Consider the following 20733-nt stretch of genomic DNA (forward strand, 5'->3'; position numbering starts at 1 on the left):
ATTCGCGACAAGCAGACGTCTTCGTCGTCGTGGAATTGAGGAACCCCCTGCAGACTTCACCTGGAGAACCAGCATCGTCAGCCCGGCTTACGCTACACGACAGCAAAACAAATCGTAAGTATTTTTTTCTTTTCTTTGCGTTTACGAAAAATCGTAAATCGAAAGCGCACTACCAGATAGACGCTTCGATTGAAGACGCGTATTCAGCAGTGAAAGTGTTAAAATTATTTGCGTCCCTAAATATTTAGGTAGGGAAGTGACAAGTGTTGTGAACTTCCAACAATCACGTTCCGCACTACCAGATAGACGGAGGTGATTAGCTTAAAGCCACTACCAGATAGAGCTTTAGGTTTCAATCAATAATTAATGCCAAACTTCAAAGACAAGGTGTTTAAGAAGGCACAAGCATTGCTTCAGGAAAAAGGTTTCAATTCTGAAACTAGTTCAGAATCAGAAGAAAGTGCAGTGTCTGGAGAATATTCCCACGTACCCATAGAAAATTTGGATTTGTCTCTTGATAACCTTGATCTCGCAATGAATTCTCAAGCTCAATCTATCCCAACGGAGAATTTGAGTGACCAGTTGGCTAGTATGATACAAGTTATGGAGAATATTAGTGCAAGGTTAACGCAACATGATTTACAATTCCAAAGTATCTGCGAAAACCAGCGAGTAACTAATCACCCAAATGAACCTATCATTCGGGGAGTGACAATGGCAGGTGATCCGTTCCGTATCCCTGACCCCATTAAAATGTTGCCCACTTTTAATGGCAATAAGAGACAACTGTATAGTTGGCTTGAAACAGCACAAAAAACGCTAGATTTATTCGGAAACCTAGTGGCACCCAATATTTTTGAAATCTACGTGACTGCTGTTATAAACAAAATTGAGGGGCATGCTAAGGATATACTATGCACAAATGGGAACCCCAAAACATTTGATGATGTAAAGAAAATTCTAACAGGGACTCTTGGTGATAAACAAGAGCTTTCTACCTATAATTGCCAACTATGGCATAACAAAATGGATAATGGCAATGCGCATAAGCATTACCAGAAAACAAAAGAAATCGTTCACAACATAAAATCATTAGCAAAGCAAAATCCAAAGTATGATCAACACTGGGATGCCATAAATGATTTTATAGACGAATACACCCTAGCAGCATACGTTAGCGGGCTGCAAAAACCATATTTTGGGTACGTACAAGCTGCAGAACCCAAAACAATAGAAAATGCGTATGCATTCATATGCAAGTTTTCCTCAAATGAGTTAAGTAAGAATCTCACTGAAGATAACAAACAATACTCTCGAGCTTCGAGTAGCCTTCGAACTGCAGTGTCTGAAAACAACAAAGGTCTACCCGGAAAAAAAATCTATAATGCAAAAAATGTACAACCCCTGCGACAGGATTACAAACTTCAAAAACCAACTAACACAGATCCGCCTACCGAACCTATGGAAATAGGGTCATCTAAGAGCAGATTAACTTTAAACAAGAAGCAAATTTTTAATGCAGAAATAACACAGCCTTCTGATAATGACGATTCCGAGACTGAGGAGGGATTGGACATAAATTTTTGCTTAACTCTCCCAGAACTCGAAAATACATAAATTACTTACCTTACATTACATCAAGTAATCAATCAAACAAAAGTTTGAAAATTTTGATTGATTCCGGTGCAAATAAAAATATAATACGACCAGGAATACTATCAAATGTTAAAACAATAACTGGCACTAAAATAAACAACATTGCTGGATGCCAATACGTTAATAAGAAAGGAAGTATCAACTTACTAGGCGATAAGCTTCCAAACCAAATATTTTATGAAATGCAGTTTCACGATTTTTTTGACGCACTGATTGGATCAGAATGCATGGCTAAGAACAAAGCCAAAATAAACTTCGAAGACGAAACATTTGAAATCGGAAACATAAAATTGAAATACGAAAAATATTTTCCTACACAAAAATTATATTCGCACCATATAGAAATGGAAACGACAGTTAATGGTGACTGGTTAGTACCAACATTTCAAAAACTTTGTAACGGAGTTGTGATTGAGCCTGGCTTATATAGAGCCGATAATAACAAAACAATCACCAAAATATTAAGCACACAAAACGTTCTACCTATTATTAAAGGAAAATTGAACTTAACAGTAAACAATTTCGAAACGGTTTCTCCCATTCCATTGCAAAGAGAAAGTGGAATTACAAAACAAAATCTGAATGAAATAATACGTACCGACCATTTATCATTATTAGAAAAAGATAAATTGTTTGAAACAATTATGGCTAATCAAAAAGTTTTATTAAGAGCTGAAGAGAAACTTACAGCAACATCGGTGGTAAAACATAAAATTTTAACCACTGATGATAATCCAGTCTACACAAAGTCATATCGATATCCACACGCTTATAAATATGATGTAGAAGAGCAAATCAAGGAATTACTCGATAACGGAATCATTCAACATTCAATTAGCCCTTACTCATCACCAGTTTGGGTTGTTCCAAAAAAACTAGATGCGTCCGGAAAACGTAAGGTACGCGTTGTTATTGACTATCGTAAGATCAATGACAAAACGATAGATGATAAATTCCCCATACCTCAAATAGAGGAAATTCTAGATAACCTTGGAAAATCGGTTTATTTTACCACCCTTGATTTGAAATCAGGATTTCACCAAATCGAAATGGATCCTGATCACCAAAAAAAGACAGCTTTTTCAACGGCTCTAGGACATTTCGAATTCACAAGAATGCCTTTTGGCCTGAAAAACGCTCCGGCAACATTCCAAAGGGTTATGAATAATATTTTAACAAATTTTATCGGATCGATTTGCTATGTGTATTTGGATGATATTATCATAATTGGGAAGAACCTAGAAGATCATCTAGACAATGTTTCAAAAATACTTAAAAGATTAAGTGATTTTAACCTAAAAATTCAATTAGATAAGTGTGAATTTCTTCGCCGAGAAACAGAATTCTTAGGGCATGTCATCACTTCAGACGGCATTAAACCCGATCCAGACAAGATTAGAAAGATTAAAGATTGGAAGCTTCCACGAAGTCAAAAAGAAATAAAACAATTTCTAGGACTCGTTGGTTATTACCGACGATTTATCAAAGACTACTCAAGAATTACAAAACCTCTTACCAAATACTTACAAAAAGATAAAGAAATAAATGTAAGTGAAAAAGAATATGAAGAGGCATTCGAAGGATTGAAAAATATTTTAGTCTCGGATCAAATCCTATCTTACCCTGACTTTCAACATCCTTTTATATTAACAACGGATGCAAGCAATTACGCTCTTGGTGCCGTTTTATCACAAGAAATTGATAAAATCGAGAAACCCATTGCTTTTGCTAGCCGTACCCTGAACAAGACCGAGTTGAACTATTCCACAACAGAAAAAGAGGCTTTAGCCATCATGTGGGCAGTAAACAAATTCAAACCCTACCTTTATGGTAACAAATTCACTTTAGTTACTGACCATAAACCCCTAGTTTTCATAAAAAATTCAAACAAGAATGCTAAATTGCTTCGATGGCGTTTAGATTTGGAAAATTATGATTACGACGTTGTATATAAAACAGGAAAGACCAACGTAGTGGCTGATGCGCTCAGTAGAAAAGTCGAAATAAACGCTAACGAAATAGAAAATAGCGTTACGATAGATGAAGTATCGCTGGAAAATAATTCCAGTTCTGCTGACACAATACATTCAGCCAGAACATCCGATGATTATTATTTACATTTAACAGAAAGAGCCATCAATACTTACAGAAATCAAATTATTTTCAAAATTACAAATTCAGAATCCGTTGTCAAAGAGCAAATTTTCCCAGGTTACACGAGGACCACTATTTGTTCAACATCGTTTAATACTAGCAAAATTACAAATTTTTTGAAAGAGCATTCAAATGGAAAACAGAATGCTTTGCTAGCCCCTGAATGTTTACTAAATGTAATCCAACATTCATACAGAAAAAGCTTCTGCAATTCGAACTGCCATTTCGTTATTACGCAAAATATGGTTGAAGACGTGACATCAGAGACAAGGCAAGACATTATTATACGAAAAGAGCACGAAAGAGCACATAGAGGTATGACAGAAGTTGAAAGACAACTTAAACGCTCTTACTTTTTCCCAAACATGATTAAAAGAATCAAACAGCTAATTAATTCATGTACAATTTGTACTCAACATAAATACGAGCGAAAACCATATAATATAAAAATTTCCTCACGCCCAGTAGAAAACGGTCCGTTTCATAGAGTCCACATGGATATTTTTGGAATGGATAAACATTATTATCTTTCTTTAATTTGTGCATTCTCAAAGCACCTTCAGCTTATAGAAATCACATCCAGAAACATGACGGATATTCGCAATGCCCTTTCACAGTATTGCAGAACTTTCAGACCACCCAGAAAAATTATTTGCGACCATGAAGCCGCTTTCACTAGCATTCAATTTCAAGAATTTCTATCTAACTTTGGTACCGTCATCGAATTCGCCTCGTCGTCAGAGTCGAATGGTCAAATAGAAAAAACTCACAGTACTATAATAGAACTTTTTAATACAAACAAACATAAATTTAACGACAGTCCATCGTCAGAGATAGTGCAAATAGTGAACTCTTTATACAATGATACAGTGCATACAGTCACTACTTTCACTCCAAACGAAATCATTTTCAACCCAGGTTATACGACGAATCCTGCAGAAATGACTGAAAATGCGAACAAAATTTTTCAAGAAGTCACAAAAAGGCTTCAAGAAGCTGCTAAAAGAATGGAAAAAAATAACGAAACAAAAGAAAATCCTCCTGTTGTAAATGAAGGAGAGGATGTGTATATTAAGAAAAATACAAGAAAAAAACTAGACCCACGCTTTTCAAAAGCAAAATGTTTGCAAAATCAAGACAAAACTATCAAAATTGCACCGAGAAAAGTAAAACGTAGCAAAAATAAAATTCGACGCATAAGACATTAATTATACATGAAACTAATATTACTTTATCTTTACAGGAACAAAATAAGGATTGGGACCTAACACTGAAGGCATACCAGTACCATAACTATCTGTTTTCTCTTTCAGCATTCTTCCGAAGAAGGCAATAGTCCGGACGATAAGGAGTCTTATTTTTATGAAAACAAATCAGTTTAATATCGTGAAACATAACCATTATAACGTAAAAAAAAAAGGTAGAGAAAATGAAATTATTAGGGGTAGAGAAAATGAAATTATTAGGGTTGATTTTCATTTTGATGCTATGTAATACAAATGCACAAGAACTAAAAATAACAAATTTAATAGATCAACCAATTCTCATACTAGAAAAACATCCATGTAAAATGCAAATAGGTAACATTAACGTAGTTCATGAAATCAACTTAACAGACATCGAAAATACTATAAATCAGTTAACTCAAGTTGTTTATAGACCAACCAATAGTTCCCTATCCATAATCGCGAAACATAAAATCAGTAATTTGCAATCAAGTTTAATTCACATAAAACCAAGGAAACGTTTAACTAGGAGCATAGAAGCTATAGGGTCGGCTTGGAAATGGATCGGAGGAAGCCCAGATGCTCATGACCTGCAGATTATTAATAGTACAATGAACGAACTCATTAAAAGCAACAACATGCAATTTCTCGTCAACGAACAACTCGGAAACAAAATTAAAGCACTTACAAGCGAGATGGAGCAACTCATAGTACGGAAAAACGACATCGTTCTGAATGAATTTGACATGTTGATGGCATTGATCAATATAGATACGATCAACAATATACTAGACAATATACTAGAAGCGATATCGTTGTCTAAAATGTCAATAACAAGCATCAAACTATTGTCTCCTCAAGAAATCGCCATAGTAATACAACTTTTAGCAGATCAAGGAGTTAAGACAGATGTTCCCGACGAAGCCATTACTTACGTTACACCTAAAATCGCAGTTAATCGTGAGAAGCTGTTGTTCATCCTTAAGGTCCCTGAGTTACAAAAGGATGAATCAAAAATAATTGAAATCTTTGCGCTCAATCACAATAATTCCACAATTAAACGATATCCGAGGAACCTTCTGCAATACAAACAGAAACTATACACAACAACAAAACCAGAAGAATACGTGCAAAAATACGCCTATGCTTTGGAATTTAAAGACGAATGCATTTATCCTATGGTAATGGGGAGAGAAAGTAATTGTATAGTAACTCCGCAATACGCAAACACGTCCATGCTAATAGCAGATAATCTCCTGTTGATTGAGAACGCAGACAGACAGCTCATCAAATCCGATTGCGGCCCTAATGATAGGATACTGACAGGAAATTTTTTACTCACGTTTTCAAATTGTACAATACAATTCCAAGATAAGAAATTTACATCAAAGGAAATTCATGTAAAAAATCCTTCAGTATCTGGAACAACGTTCAACATCGCAATCCATCGGAAAGTTGTAGAAACACCTTTGGCGTCCCTAGACAATAGAACATTGACAAATCGCAAACACATCGAACACATCTACTTGGAACAGTACAAAAACGTTAGTTGGAATTGGAGCCTGTTAAATGGAATTGGAATTTCCACTGCCGTATCTATAACCATGATCATTATTGCCTATGTCTATTTCAGTCACCTCGTCTCTGCTATTTTATCCCAAGTCGGAAAAAGGAAACACCGCATTCGGAATGAGTCCCGTAGCCATCGTAGTGCAGATTATACCGTGGGAAGTTCGAACGCGTGAGGGCACGCTTTTTCACCCCCCGGAGGAGTTACGCATAATAAGACACCGTCAAGTCGCCACGCGCGCACTTTCCGACGCGCATGTCAACAGCGAGCTGGCAACCGGACCCGACACGTGGACACGCGCTTCCGCTCCACGACAGCCGCTACCAGTGAACCAGCCAGGTCAGCTTAACGCCAAAGCGGGTCATTTGAAACATATTCCAGCCGATGTTAGTTAGTTACGATTCAGAGATCAGGGAATAAAGTAAGCTTTTTGTAAAAAGTACTCCCACCGTGTCGTTTCTATAACTATATACCGAAATATCGAAATGTTTGGCAGTTTGATGTACAAAATGGTCAACATAAAATTAATTATTTAACTACTTTCTATCAAGAATTTTAGCAAAGTAAGAGTAGAAAATTGTTTAAAATATTTTTCTTTAACTAATTACACCTTTTCGAGTGTTTCAAATCGTCTATTCGTGATGCTGAAAATAGGAACACATTCTACCCAAAATAGGAGCAAACCCAAAGTTTGCATTTTTACTAATATTTCTACAAAACTGGGTTTAATCAATAAATCATGAACGCTGAAACATTCTTCGATAGTTCTACAACCAAAATAATACGTCCTTTATTCAAAATTACTGAGTTTAATAATTGTATTTGTATTTATTTCTGATCAGCTGCACCAACGTGCCGAAAACTGGTACAGTTACCCTGTTTGAATTCAAACTTCTACAACAACAAAACACTTCCTGTCAAAAATGCTTGTTCGAATATGACGTCAACAGCAAGCACAGATGGTCGAACCTGGTGCTTTGAATCGATAGAAAGTCATAACAACCATAAAAACACTCTCTCGCAGTCAGTGTTGTTTGTCTCCAATTTTCCTTCACGATGGCTAGCAGCAGTGTGCCACTGTTGCGAAATTCGTTGCAAAAAGGAAAATACGTTACACCGTTGTGGGTAAGTTTTCCAAAACATGAATAATGTTTTCCCATTACAGCATCCTCACATCGTACGATTCACCCCTAAACCCCCCTCCCTCCCCGCGAATCATACTGATTATGAAACATATCTCCTGATGGAAAAATGCGTCTTTTACTGACTGACCTTCCATACTTTCAGATCCCTCAGCAATGCAAACACAGTGCGGCAAGTGCCACCAACCAGTTGGAGAAGATACGCGAGCGGCTCGAAAGTGGTCCAAACTTTCAGGACTTTGTGCAGCATCCGGACTACAACAAGGAGGATTGGTCCGCGTACGAAGGGAAGCTGCGGCGCGAGAAGGGTGAAAATGATCGGCTGCGTTTGCCGCCCTGGCTGAAGACAAAGATTCCGATGGGTAAAAACTTTACCCGCATCAAGGAACAGTTGCGCGAGCTCAAGCTGGCAACGGTGTGCGAGGAAGCAAAGTGTCCGAACATTGGCGAATGTTGGGGAGGTGGCGAGCATGGCACACAGACGGCCACTATAATGGTGAGGAGCATGGTGGGAAGATGTTTTCGCTACTGCGCCACTGATAAGCAGCGCCTCTTACCGAGACGCTTCTTATCAATGAAAGTGAACGTGGTTAGGTTACGCGCTCAAATCCAAAGTTAATGGTTGTGTTTTAGTTGATGGGTGACACCTGCACACGAGGATGTCGATTTTGCAGTGTAAAGACGGCACGTGCACCACCGCCCCTGGATCCGGCCGAACCGCTAAATACGGCCACGGCCATAGCATCGTGGGGATTGGATTACATTGTGCTTACATCCGTCGATCGGGACGATTTGCCCGACGGCGGATCTAGGCATATTGCTGCAACGATTAAAGAAATTAAGAAGCAGTAAGTGTTACTGGGCTTTGGATTAAATTCAAACAGCCCCAAGCCTCTTAACAAACCGTTACTGAATATTCTGAGTTTCCCCCTAGGAATCCACGTATCTTCGTCGAATGCCTGGCACCGGACTTTCGAGGTGACCTGGAGTGCATCGAAACGGTCGCCATGTCGGGATTGGATGTGTACGCGCACAACATCGAAACGGTGGAAGCCCTCACACCGTTTGTCCGCGATCGTCGGGCCCGCTACCGCCAGAGTCTGGAGTGTCTGGCGAGTGTGAAGCGCTTCAACCCGAATCTCATGACCAAATCCTCCATTATGCTTGGGCTGGGCGAAACGGACGAGCAAGTGGAACAAACACTCATCGGTACGGCCAATCGGGTTTAGTGCCATCGTACAAACAAAAAGCCCCCATTTAATTGCTCCGCTTTTCGTTCCTCGACAGATCTTCGCTCGGTCGGTGTCGATTGTCTTACGCTGGGACAGTACATGCAGCCCACCAAGCGCCATCTGAAGGTGATCGAGTACGTGACGCCAGAAAAGTTTAAGCACTGGGAGGAGCGTGGCAACGAGCTTGGCTTCCTGTACACAGCCAGCGGTCCACTGGTGCGCAGTTCCTACAAGGCGGGCGAATTCTTCATCACCAGCATACTGCGTAACCGAGCCACGGAAGAGGCAGCCAAAAAGGCAAAGGATGGCACGGACACGACAAAGAATGTGTAATGCTCGGAAAAGCGCAATGTACCCAGGCAAATTGTTATATTTTTGATTGACCATAGGTGCAATAAATGTTACATTCGCTTCATAACGAAGACTTTTGACAACATTTCATTCTTGCTCCTATCCCAACAACACATACAGTTGCCGTTGCGTGCCACCCGCAAAACTTCCTCAAGAAAGGTGAAGGCTTTGCGTTTGCGCATGACCGCCTACGTCCGATACCGATGTCGCGCAATGTGTGCGGGTGTGAGAAGGTAAGGTACGCGGGCCCAAAAAATCGAACAAGTTGCCACTCACCGTGCGCCAGACGTGTCGTCAGAACCAAACAGACCTTAAAGGTGAACAGAACTGGACGGTCCTTCTACTCCTGCTCTGCTGCTGGGTAGGAGCTCCTCCAAACCGTGGGCCGAAGGTGTTTCCAGCTGCTGCGAACGACCCAGCGACGACCGCAGACAGTGACGGCGGATCTCGTTCGGCTATTTATTGGTTATCTGGTCTAGTTCGTAATTTGCAAGGTACGCCAAGCGCATTTCCCTTCTCAACAAGTGATAACATAATACCGAGGGTGATTTTCATTTTTCCCTATCGAAGAATATAATCTTCAAAAGGGACAAAAAATTTGTGCATTTTGTGTGTGTTTCGCTCGCTGGCAAACGGCTAACATAATCGCAATAAAGAAGCCAAAGATAAAATGTATTTACCTTCCACCTGTTCGTTCCATATGGCAGGATTGTGCGACGCGACCGGATACGAGCAGGAGGCTGCGTGTGCGTGCGTGTGCGTGTGTGTGGAGTGCTGGAATTTGAATCGTAATTAGGCTGAATCGCGCCCTACGTGACGATGCCCAGCGCTAGGAGGATGATCCTGGGGCACGTTATGTCCGGTCTGTGCACGAAGATGAACCGCACCAAACAGCTTCCGGCGGATCTGATGGAAACTCCGCTGAATCGGTGCCTAAATACCTTCGACATAACGCTGCTGGGTGAGTTTTAGTTGTAAGGGGGCTTCGTTCCGGTCGAGTTCTGAGAGAGGGGGAGGAAAAACAGCATAATTAATCTTCCTCCTGTGCTCTGTTATTATACGCACCCCTGAACACACACACACATGAGCATTTCATGGCCTACTACCACCCCGTAGTGAAGCGCAGAAGGATACAGTACAAACAATCTACGTTACGTCAAAGTAAACAGGTGGCAGTTGTATTGTGTTGTTTACATCCCTTTTTGTTTACATTATAATCTCGCTCTCTCTCTCTCTCTTTTCTTCGGCCATGCAATGCCTGTCCCATTTCTGTTTTACTAGAATTTTAAGGATACCACGTAGATGGAAAGTCAGTTCTCGCTACGTGGAAACGGTCCGGATGGGATTAGAACCGCGGTCGGTCCTGTCGTATATGAAAACAGGTGCCGCTGTCGCCTCTACCACCGGTCCGCCCCTTATATTATAATGTTTCTGGCAATTTTAAGTGTCCCTAGCTTGTAGTGTTTTTGTGTTTAGTTTCTTTCACCGAATGTCAGATCAAAAGAGCGCATTATTGGAAATTGCTCTTAGTATTTGGAGTGGTATAATGAAAAGAAAAAAAAACAACAAACAAAACAACGTATGATTGCTTGATACATAATTGATCTCTATAAATACCTGATTGTTTGATGAAATCCGGATAAACATCTTTTTTGGACAACTGCAGTAATCACAGCTGCTCACGCACCCCATATCTATGGTACGGGCGTAAACATATGGAACCAAACATGTTCAAGGACGTGACAAGAAGAGAATATTTTTCACCTAAAGACATCTTTTAGTAGTAGAGCAAACTAACAGCAAATCTTTTGCTACTCTTGAGGCTTCCGAAAATTGATGCTTTTTTATGCCTTGCAACAATCGTGAGATAATGCTGATTAGCTTAAATTGACGCCCTTGACTTGCTGGCTCGATTGAATGCATATGATCCTTAGAGAACGCAGAGAAATTGGGGTAAAAGACTCGAGAAGGACCCCTCCCCTAGAATCTTTTGCGTGCAGCACTGTGGCCTGTCATTTTTATTGCACAGTAAGGTTTTTGTATGGTCATAACTCGTTCCTTAATACTGTTACTGGACAGCGAGTAGAGCACGATGATATACATTATAAGAAGTGATTTGAAATGTTAATATCCTTATTTTTCCTCCTTTCCTGAATATCTATGCCCGTTAACATCCATCCATCCATCGAACCAATGCTCCGTTACAGACCGGAAACACCGTGTATGCTGTATTACGTAGCTTCTGTAAGCCAATATAAATGGCAATAAGCAATATTTCATTCGACTTTATTCAACCATTTTTGACCACACTGAAAGCACACTGTGAAACTTTCGCAACGTGTACTGCGGATTGCATACATTCAGGCGTAAATCCTACAGTGCCTAACAAATTTTGTCAGAGGGGAGGGCCGTTGGCCTTCTCGAGTCTTTTACCGAAATTGGGGTAGAATTTAGCCAAGACTCAACTACGAAGATGAGCGAATAACCCACAAGGATCCGTTGTTAGTGATGATGATGCCAAGTGTACTTCAGCTCTTGAATTACTGCTTTCTTCATACACTGAATCGTTCGTTGAATAAATAACCGAAGCTAATAAATTCACGAACCACTAATTGAATGTTTCCGTTGCAGGTATCGGTCACATGGTCGGTGCAGGAATCTACGTGCTCACCGGTACGGTCGCACGCGAGATGGCTGGCCCTGCGATCGTGCTTTCGTTCATACTGGCCGGTTTGGTTTCACTGCTGGCGGCCCTGTGCTACGCCGAGTTCGGTACCCGTGTCCCGAAGGCGGGCTCGGCCTATGTCTACACGTACGTTTCGATCGGCGAATTTTGGGCGTTTGTCATCGGCTGGAACATTATCCTGGAGCACATGCTCGGTGCGGCGTCGGTCGCCCGTGCCTGGAGCGGGTACGTGGACTCGATGCTGGGCAACATAGTGGCCAACATTACGATGGAAATTACGGGCGAGATGCACGAACAGCTGCTGGCCAAGTATCCCGACTTTCTGGCCTGTTTCGTGTGTCTCAGTTATGCCGTAGCGCTGGCGGCCGGTGTCAAGGCGACGGCCATGATAAACAGCATACTGACCACGGTGAACGTGGCCGTCATGGCGCTGGTGGTGGTGTTGGGCTTCTGGTACGCCTCCCCCGACAACTGGTCCCTGCCGGAGCAGGGCTTTATGCCGTACGGGTTTGGCGGTGTGCTGGCCGGGGCGGCCACCTGTTTCTACGCGTTCGTCGGCTTCGACAGTATTGCCACGTCCGGTGAGGAGGCGAAAAATCCGAGTTTCTCCATACCGTTGGCCACCATCCTGTCGCTGTGCGTGGTGACGGTCGGGTACGTGCTGGTGAGCGCCGCCCTAACGCTCATGATTCCCTACAACGAAATCAACCCGGCCGCGGCCCTACCGGATGCGTTCGGTATGCGCGGCATAACGTGGGCAAAGTATGCGATCTCCACGGGTGCCATCTGCGGGATGACGACGACCCTGCTCGGATCGCTCTTCGCTTTGCCCCGCTGCCTGTATGCGATGGCCAGCGATGGATTGCTGTTTTCGTGCTTCGGCAAGGTTAACACGAAGACGCAGGTACCGCTGCTGAATCTCGCCCTGTCCGGCATCTGTAGTGCACTGTTGGCGCTGCTGTTCGATCTGGAAAAGTTGGTCGAGTTTATGTCGATCGGTACGCTGCTCGCCTATACGATCGTTTCGGCGAGCGTGATCGTACTGCGCTACCGCCCGATATCGGTAGAGGAAACTGTCCACCTGGCACCGGACACACCCGGCACGGATGAGGAAGATGGGGGACCAGCCCTGCCTGGCACGACCGCAGGTGCCGCCGGGGGCGGCATTGATTCGTCCTCTCAGTCGAGCACCATCGACCCATCATCGCCGACGAGTGAAATGATTGAGATTGCGCTGGCCGGTAGACTACGGCCACAGTTCCGGTGGCTGGAACCGGTGCTGGGACGGTGCGAACCGGGCGTGGCCTGTTCCGGGGCCGTGCTAATGTTTTGTGTGCTGAGTGTAGCCGTCTGCTTTCAGTTGGAGAATTCCTGGGACGAGCTGTACAACGGAACGTGGTGGGCGTTAGGGCTTTACGGGTTCCTTCTGTTCTGTCTCGTGGCGTGTAAGTTAAAGTTTCGCTCAGAATCTAAGCCACAGACTGGCGGTACGAAAGTGAAAAATCGCTTCTCCTCCTTTCAGGTGTTGTTGTCATCTCGGCTCATCATCAAAACAAGCGCGGATTGCAATTCAAGGTACCGTTCGTACCGTACATACCGGCATTGAGCATTTTCTGTAACATCGAGCTGATGGTGCATCTGAGCTTCCTGACCTGGTTGCGATTCTTCATCTGGCTGTCGATCGGTATGCTCGTGTACTTCCTGTACGGCATTCACAACAGCAAGGAGGGCGAACTCGGTACGTCCTACTCGATGCTGATGTCGACGAGCGAAGCGATCCGTGGCTGGGGCTCCACCAGTACCGCCCTTGGCGGCGGGACAAAGGTAACGGTAACGAAGATCATCAAGGGCAGGATCAGCCGCAAGACAGCCGGTGACAGGCAGGCGATAGTGGACGATGATGATGATGAAGATTCTTAAACACCGGAACGCGGCAGGTGCCCTCCGATATGATCACCTGTGAGGATTCCATCTGTACGGGTAGGGGATTATTCTAAGGTACGCGTTCCAGAGCCAGCAGAGAGCAATGTATTTGTTAAGATGTTTGTTTGTTTCACAAAACCATTTCCGAGGTATTTGTTGTACTTCTTACACGAGAGAAAGAGAGAGAGAGAGAGAGAGAGAGCAACTAAAACGGTCCAAAATGGCAACCACTCTGTCATACCATAGGCGATATATCTCATCAGTGCAAAATTTGTAGGTACAACAAGTTTGTTAACATTTTTACGATGCTATCTACCAAAGAATCTATCACCAGGCCAGGCGCAATCCCAACACAAAATTTGTGTCCTGCCAGTGCACGGCAGTACTGTTATTACACGCCTAATTTAAGCATTGACTACACTGCTGTACGTCGGTCTACACGGAGCGCGGAATGAAGTGAATGAACGTTTATAGTACATCTTCTATGGAATGGTGTAGAACCGTTTCAATGCACAGTATTAGATATTATGCTACTAACGATTGCCTTAGAACAAACAATGTGTCTGCATAAAGTAAGTGTAATGCGCTGTGTTTTTAAGTTTCCTTCATTTCCCTCCACTGCAGGTAGCTCCTGCCTTTCTTCTACCTTCCAATTACTTACAGCAGAGTAAGCAACAGGATTAGTATTAAAACTGTTACCCACTGAAGATTGTTTAGAGTACACGCCCCGTTAGGATTTAATTATCGAGGTCAAACGCACAACTTATGCTTCCAACATATGGTTTTACTATGACAATTGCAATGTCTATAATGTAATTCGTAACCACCGAAAGTTGTAAGCTTTAGTCGCTATGTGTTTGAAAAAACAGAAAACGAGGGAAACCAAACCTTAAAACGGGTACTTTCTGCCATAGCAAATCCCTATATTATCCACACACACACTCTTCTGATTACTTCTGCGCTGTGTAAAAGTCTAGCAACACGCACGCACCACCTATAATTGCTTTCGATGGTTGCCTTTAGAGTTGTCCACTAGGTTTGTTTGCAAACTAAATTTAGAAGTATCATTATGAAAACAACTAATTAGACTACAAACACTGCAACACACTGGTGCACGTGTAGCGAATCGAGCCGTAATCGGCCATATTGTATATTTAACACATGACCCTATAGTAGAAAGTAATGCACCGTCAATGAAGAGATACATATTCATATTACCAACCTAATGGATGGCGCGATCAGAGCAACATCACCAACCGTCGTTAGTAAGCTATTTATTCGCATCCCGTATTTCAAGGTACTACACTCCAGCCGATACTCGCGCGGTACCTGTGCACGAAAGCCACCATAGAGAGAGACCCATACGCTAGTACAACGGTAGACGCACTCATACAGTCGGATCCATCAAAAGTACACAACTAGTTCAATTAGTAGTGGCCGACTACCGATGTGTTTTTCTACTCTACTGGGTTTTGTGGCAACGTTTTCCCACCCTCTTTTTTTACCCTTTTATTACGACAACTCAACAAACTGCAACATGTATGGCAAACTATACATCGCTTTATGACGTATTAAAACTAAACGGATATTGAACAAGCGTAACGCAACTAATCACACAAAACCACAACATAAGGAACAATAAAGTATACACACATATGACGAATTTAACTAAATCATGTTTCTTTCCAACTTTCTCTTAGTCCCGAAAAGTGTAAAGTCATTTTGTTCTTCCGTTCCCGTTCTCCTATTGTTTGCCCCTAAGCCGTCAATTGTGTTTTAGTTAATCGTGTGCCCGCCGTCAAGGATCTTGGTGTTTGGCTGGACACCAGATGCCTTAAAACCTTATTTTGCGCCTTGATCAGATCATCGTTAGCATGCTGCTAAGTGATCTGGTCTCCTAGTGCCAGGAGACCCACATTGACCGCATCGAGCGAATCCAAAGGTCCTTCACCGTGATTGGTCTACTGGCTTGCCTTGCTCTGAGGATAGATGTCGGTTACTTGGCCTGCAGTCGCTTGAAGTTCGCCGATCCTTTCCACAGTCCACCTTTGTTGCAGCGGTGCTTCTGATTGATGCACCTGTCCTATGCTCCTCGACTCCCTTACAAGTGCCTTCGTGATTGCTCCGTTCACGTCCCTCTGTGTTTATACCCCTCCGTCGTACATCACTGGATAGGAGCGATCGTGCTCGTTATCCTCTTTCCGTTCCAGTATGTTTTCCTCGTCATACTTTCGCCTCTTCACCTGGTCTACTAGGTAAGATCAAGTTAATGAAGTGTAGATCAAGGTACTAGGGTAGGTTTGATTAGGTTATTTAGCATGTGAGGGAGTTTTTGTTAAGCCTTTAAGGCTAACAATAAAAGCAAATACATACATACACACATGGTAATCCAACAGCTCGGACTTGCGGGAGTATGCTTCAACGTCATCACAATTTTTGGCTTATCATGCTTGCTTTGCGCCATGTGTATGGCTTACGAATAACTTGATGATCTAGGAGCCACGGTGTCATACTTAAGGCAATGACCCACCCCCAGCATAATTAATTGCTCCTTCTACTCATACGTGACCAAAAATCCTTCGGAGCACTTTCCTCTGCAACGTAAATGATTCTCAAATCAATTATGTCAATGTCAGTGGATCTGGATTAACACATGAAAAATGGCTTCCCAAGACTGATGAACCTCTCTAGGGTTAGTGCGACTGAATGAAGATAAACACATTAGGTTTAGGTTTTCTGTTTTACGCAGATGATCTTAAGATCTTCCTTCCTGTGTCCTCGTCTGCTGACTGTTGTCTTCTCCTAACTGTACTAAATTTCTTCTCTGTTTGGAGTTGTAAAAATGGCCTACTCCTGTCCCCCGATAAGTGTTGTGTGATCTCGTTTTCTTGTTCTTGTTTTTCGTTTAGCTACACCCTCTGTGATACAGTAATACGTCGTGTATCCTCTGTAAAGGATCTAGGTGTGTGGCTCGACGAAACGCTGTCCATCAGTTCCCACGTTGATTATGTTATCAACACGGCTAATAAATCTCTGGGTCTGATCATTAGGCTATCGTCCGAGATCCGCGATCTCCTCTGCTTGAAGTATCTGTTCTGCTGTTGGGGGCGATCCTCCTTGGAATACGCGGTTAAAGTCTGGTCTCCCCCAGGCTCCACTGCGATGGCCAGACTGGAGAGTGTTCAGCGCAAATTCACTCGTGTGGCTGTTCGACGCTTCCTTAACGGCTTTCATCTTGCTCTCCCTCCCTATCCAGTCCGTTGCCGTCTTCTTGGGCTAGAAACCATTGAGGATAGGCATTTCCATATCCGTGCTAGCTTCATTGTAGTGTAGGTCTCCGGGTTAAATGAACTTGATGTCCCTTCTCTCCCGTCTACCATCCCTCTTTATGCTCCTTCCCGTCGACGATAGACCTCCCCTTTATATCTCACCCCACCACACCCGCTACGGTTCGAACGATCTTCTGCTACGAGCTTTATCGGCATTCAAAAAGTGCTATCACCTGTTCGACTATAATGTCCCCTTGTCTTGTTTTCGTCTCCGTTTTCGTGAAGCCTCTTTCCTTGCCACCTAATCCTACTGTCATCCTCGCTTTTCCTTTAAGTGTAAAAGAGAATTGTTAAACCATCATTGGCGGACAATAAGAAAAAAAAATAATAATAACATATGTTATCCATTGTATGGTATGGAATGTTATCCATTGCCATTCTTACAAGCCCGGTAAGCTTGGCCCGGATTCCTAAAGAGCTCATTGCGTCCTATAGTTTTACTCTGGTTGTATATGCGGCTTTAAAATGAAACAAGAAATTGAGGGCATTGGAGCTGCTTCTCCGCCATCTTCTTCAAGATCAGCCGCATCTTGAAGAATTAGATCTGGAGTGGTTGATTTTCCGTTTCGGAATTCTCTCGGATATCTCTTCAACGAATGGGACAAGTTCATCTTGCAGTATTAGGGAGAACATCTTGTAGGCGGTATTCAACACCATAATACCCCTGTAATTGCTGCACTCTAGCCTATCTCCCTTCTTGTACATGGGAAAGATGTCATTAGGATGAGGGAAACTCCTCATACGACATAGAAAATCTACCAGTTTTGATAATACATCCCGTTAACGGTTTTTTCAAACCACCCTCCAGTAGAGGGCTCCCGGTTCACTCTACAGCGCAGGGCAAGTGATCGGTAGAACACACCCTTACCTTCGCACAAAACGCAAACAAAGAAACAAACAAACGTCAGCTGACAATTTGTTGCATTTGGAGGAAAATTTGCTGCGACTCGCGGAACGCACACCCGAAGCGTCTCTAAACAAAGGAAAACACGCACATACAAAAACCAACGCAAAATGATTGCCGGTGGTAATGGGGATCCAAATCCCAACTCGTCCTGGCTCGATTCGCGTGGTTTGTGGCTTGCGTACGTGCTGGGCTTAACTATCTTTCACCTGTGCGTCCTTTCGATACCGTTCGTGCAGATTCCGTGCGCCTGGACTATTACAAACCTTCTTCACAATCTGGTAAGCTGGTGCATCAATTGCACCACGGGTGGATATTTTATTATGAGTCTTTGTTTCCCTGCTTCCTGACAAACGAACGACAGGCCCACCTGTACTTCCTGCACTTGATCAAGGGCGCACCGTGGATGAGCACCGATGCGGGCGAAAATCGTAAATACACGCACTGGGAACAGATCGACTGTGGTGAGCAGTTTACGTCGACGAGAAAATTTCTTACCGCCGCTCCAATTATCTTGTAAGTATTTCCCCTCGCCGCGTAGGAATCGTTGGGGAGTCGATTCAACCAATTTTTCCGGCAGGTTCCTTTTGACGAGTCTCTACACTCGCAACGATGCTGAACATTTTACCGTCAACTTGATCTCACTGGTAACGGTCCTGGTGCCGAAGCTTCCGCAACTGCATGGCGTACGCTTGTTTGGTATTAACCGATACTAAATCGGTTGCGCTCGGAACCATCCCATACCCCATCTCCAACCCCCAGCCCTGTCCTGGATTGATCTGTCGGGGGGAAATGTTTCATTTAAAATTGTAACCAGTTGGACTTTTGAAGTACTGCATTTATTCTCGTCATGGACGAAAGACTGTAGACAGTAGGTATGTAGGCAAGAAGAGATTTACTCGTATAGATGTTTAGAAACGTATGAATGTTAAATGTGTGTTTTTTCACGCGATCTGCAAGATCTGAGATGATCCATATATCATCTAATTCGATGTGATGTGTTTTGTGTATATTATACAGAAATAAAATTAGGTCAGTTTATGACGAAGCAAGCTTGCTGTATGTATTTCGTATCTATTACGCATTTATTCTTGAGGCGGACTGGTGGTCGAGGTGATAGCGGCGCTGGTCGTCACACGGCACGACCGGGAGGATCAAATCCCATCCCGCGGGGAGGAACGCCTCTCTCTCGGTACACGCAGGACTCTTCACCCCCCGTGAGGCATTTTCGAGGTTAAAGTGGCAACGAATAAAATAGTAATACACATGTATGTATATACATATTAATTGCGAATAAGATTCATCCCGTTTCCAGTCGAATTGAGTGAGACACAAACCTCTGAACGGATAACCCTTCTCATCCAATTCTTAGCCATACAGGAGGGGAGAAAAAGCTATGTCGTAAGCGCGCGCGGTAATGTTGCGTCGCTTTTAGGGAATTGTATTTTGCAACATTATGCTCCTATGGAACGCATGGAAACAAAGACGAGTCTACGCACTCCTAGTACAGTGGTTTGTTGTGTCAAGCAAGTTCGCTCTTCGCACATTTTTGCCAGTGAGGTATAGTATCCGTTACAATTACGATTCCAATTCGCTCTTGTAAACGTTTCTCCCATTGGAAACAATTCTCTCCTTCTCTCTCTCTCTCTCTCTCTCTCTCTCTCTCTCTCTCGCCTCTTTGTCTGCCACATACGCAAAACTTACATATGGTTGACTAGAGACTAGAGAAGTGATTCGTTTTCGTATTAGGTCAGTTTTTTGAAACCTAATCTCGTCCAAAAAATGTGCGCTGCCCCCCTTTGCCACGAATCTGATTGCATTGTCCAAGGACGAGCCTCTAAAATCATTCTCGATAGCGAGCAGTCATTCTGGCAACGAAGGAACATTTCTTGGCGGAATTTTGAAACTACCTTGACTAGCGGAACTTAGCATCGACGCTTCTCTCCAAAACGTTTTGTAATGACATTGACCAGAGAACTGACTCGTGCGTCGCAGTTCGTTGACCCCGTTAGCTTCAGCTGCTCTTGATCGGCTTCGGGGTTGATGGGGACGACCGGACCGGACGGAGGGACGGGACATTAAAATAAGGGCATTGTGCTGTTCCACCCATCCACTACGCCCCTGAAGCATCCAATTGTGGGTGGTGCGCACGCATACAATCCCGAAGAAGTGGTGGGCGAAGGCGTTTGGGGAAGGAAAACACGCACCGCGAGTCGGAAAAGTCCCATCATGGGAAAGCTCGCACGCAAAACTCTACCGCACCGCACCTGCAAGTGGTTACCGTGTGGGAGGTTCGGGAGCTGGCAGGTTGTTGCGGTAGGGACCGATCGACCACAACCAATCAGCTTGGGCATAGGCAGCCAGACAGAGGCTGCAGAGGATATGGTGTTTGACGCGACAGTTCTGGTGGAAATAGGGAAAAGAAAAGCATCGACATAGATAGAAGAAGCGTGTGGGGCGCGTGATCTTCCTCGCTGGCGCTGTCGAAGCCGTACGCATGTGAAGCATAACGCCTGGAAGTGCGTATTGAGACGGACAGTTTTGTGCGGTTTTATCGTAT

General features: G+C 43.4%; 3 protein-coding genes across 3 annotated transcripts; all 3 read left to right on the forward strand.

Moving 5' to 3' along the window:
- Positions 1 to 7593: 7593 nt before the first annotated feature.
- LOC118516530 (lipoyl synthase, mitochondrial-like) lies at positions 7594 to 9402 on the forward strand. Its single transcript, XM_036062472.1, has 5 exons — positions 7594 to 7731; positions 7894 to 8244; positions 8382 to 8596; positions 8683 to 8957; positions 9036 to 9402. The coding sequence occupies exons 1-5, from the start codon at positions 7663 to 7665 to the stop codon at positions 9311 to 9313; spliced, it is 1188 nt and encodes a 395-aa protein (XP_035918365.1). The 5' UTR covers positions 7594 to 7662; the 3' UTR covers positions 9314 to 9402.
- Positions 9403 to 9422: 20 nt separating this feature from the next.
- LOC118516531 (cationic amino acid transporter 4-like) lies at positions 9423 to 15613 on the forward strand. The gene is made up of 4 exons (XM_036062473.1): positions 9423 to 9825; positions 10039 to 10292; positions 11963 to 13462; positions 13540 to 15613. The coding sequence occupies exons 2-4, from the start codon at positions 10151 to 10153 to the stop codon at positions 13935 to 13937; spliced, it is 2040 nt and encodes a 679-aa protein (XP_035918366.1). The 5' UTR covers positions 9423 to 9825; positions 10039 to 10150; the 3' UTR covers positions 13938 to 15613.
- Positions 15614 to 18158: 2545 nt separating this feature from the next.
- On the forward strand, positions 18159 to 19226 carry LOC118516515 (ORM1-like protein). The gene is made up of 3 exons (XM_036062449.1): positions 18159 to 18454; positions 18538 to 18689; positions 18754 to 19226. Exons 1-3 carry the CDS (start codon positions 18284 to 18286, stop codon positions 18887 to 18889), a joined length of 459 nt encoding a protein of 152 aa, XP_035918342.1. The 5' UTR covers positions 18159 to 18283; the 3' UTR covers positions 18890 to 19226.
- Positions 19227 to 20733: the final 1507 nt, after the last annotated feature.

This window comes from Anopheles stephensi, unplaced genomic scaffold, assembly GCF_013141755.1.
Source record: "Anopheles stephensi strain Indian unplaced genomic scaffold, UCI_ANSTEP_V1.0 ucontig31, whole genome shotgun sequence".
NCBI classification, from domain to species: domain Eukaryota; kingdom Metazoa; phylum Arthropoda; class Insecta; order Diptera; family Culicidae; genus Anopheles; species Anopheles stephensi.

Coding starts and splice junctions, on each gene's coding strand:
- LOC118516530 (XM_036062472.1), top strand. CDS start 7,663: ATGGCTAGCAGCAGTGTGCCACTGTTGCGAAATTCGTTGCAAAAAGGA. Junction 7,732..7,893: donor AATACGTTACACCGTTGTGG/GTAAGTTTTCCA, acceptor CCATACTTTCAG/ATCCCTCAGCAATGCAAACA. Junction 8,597..8,682: donor ATTAAAGAAATTAAGAAGCA/GTAAGTGTTACT, acceptor GTTTCCCCCTAG/GAATCCACGTATCTTCGTCG.
- LOC118516531 (XM_036062473.1), top strand. CDS start 10,151: ATGCCCAGCGCTAGGAGGATGATCCTGGGGCACGTTATGTCCGGTCTG. Junction 10,293..11,962: donor CTTCGACATAACGCTGCTGG/GTGAGTTTTAGT, acceptor TTTCCGTTGCAG/GTATCGGTCACATGGTCGGT. Junction 13,463..13,539: donor TCTGTTCTGTCTCGTGGCGT/GTAAGTTAAAGT, acceptor TCCTCCTTTCAG/GTGTTGTTGTCATCTCGGCT.
- LOC118516515 (XM_036062449.1), top strand. CDS start 18,284: ATGATTGCCGGTGGTAATGGGGATCCAAATCCCAACTCGTCCTGGCTC. Junction 18,455..18,537: donor CAAACCTTCTTCACAATCTG/GTAAGCTGGTGC, acceptor AACGAACGACAG/GCCCACCTGTACTTCCTGCA. Junction 18,690..18,753: donor ACCGCCGCTCCAATTATCTT/GTAAGTATTTCC, acceptor TTTTTCCGGCAG/GTTCCTTTTGACGAGTCTCT.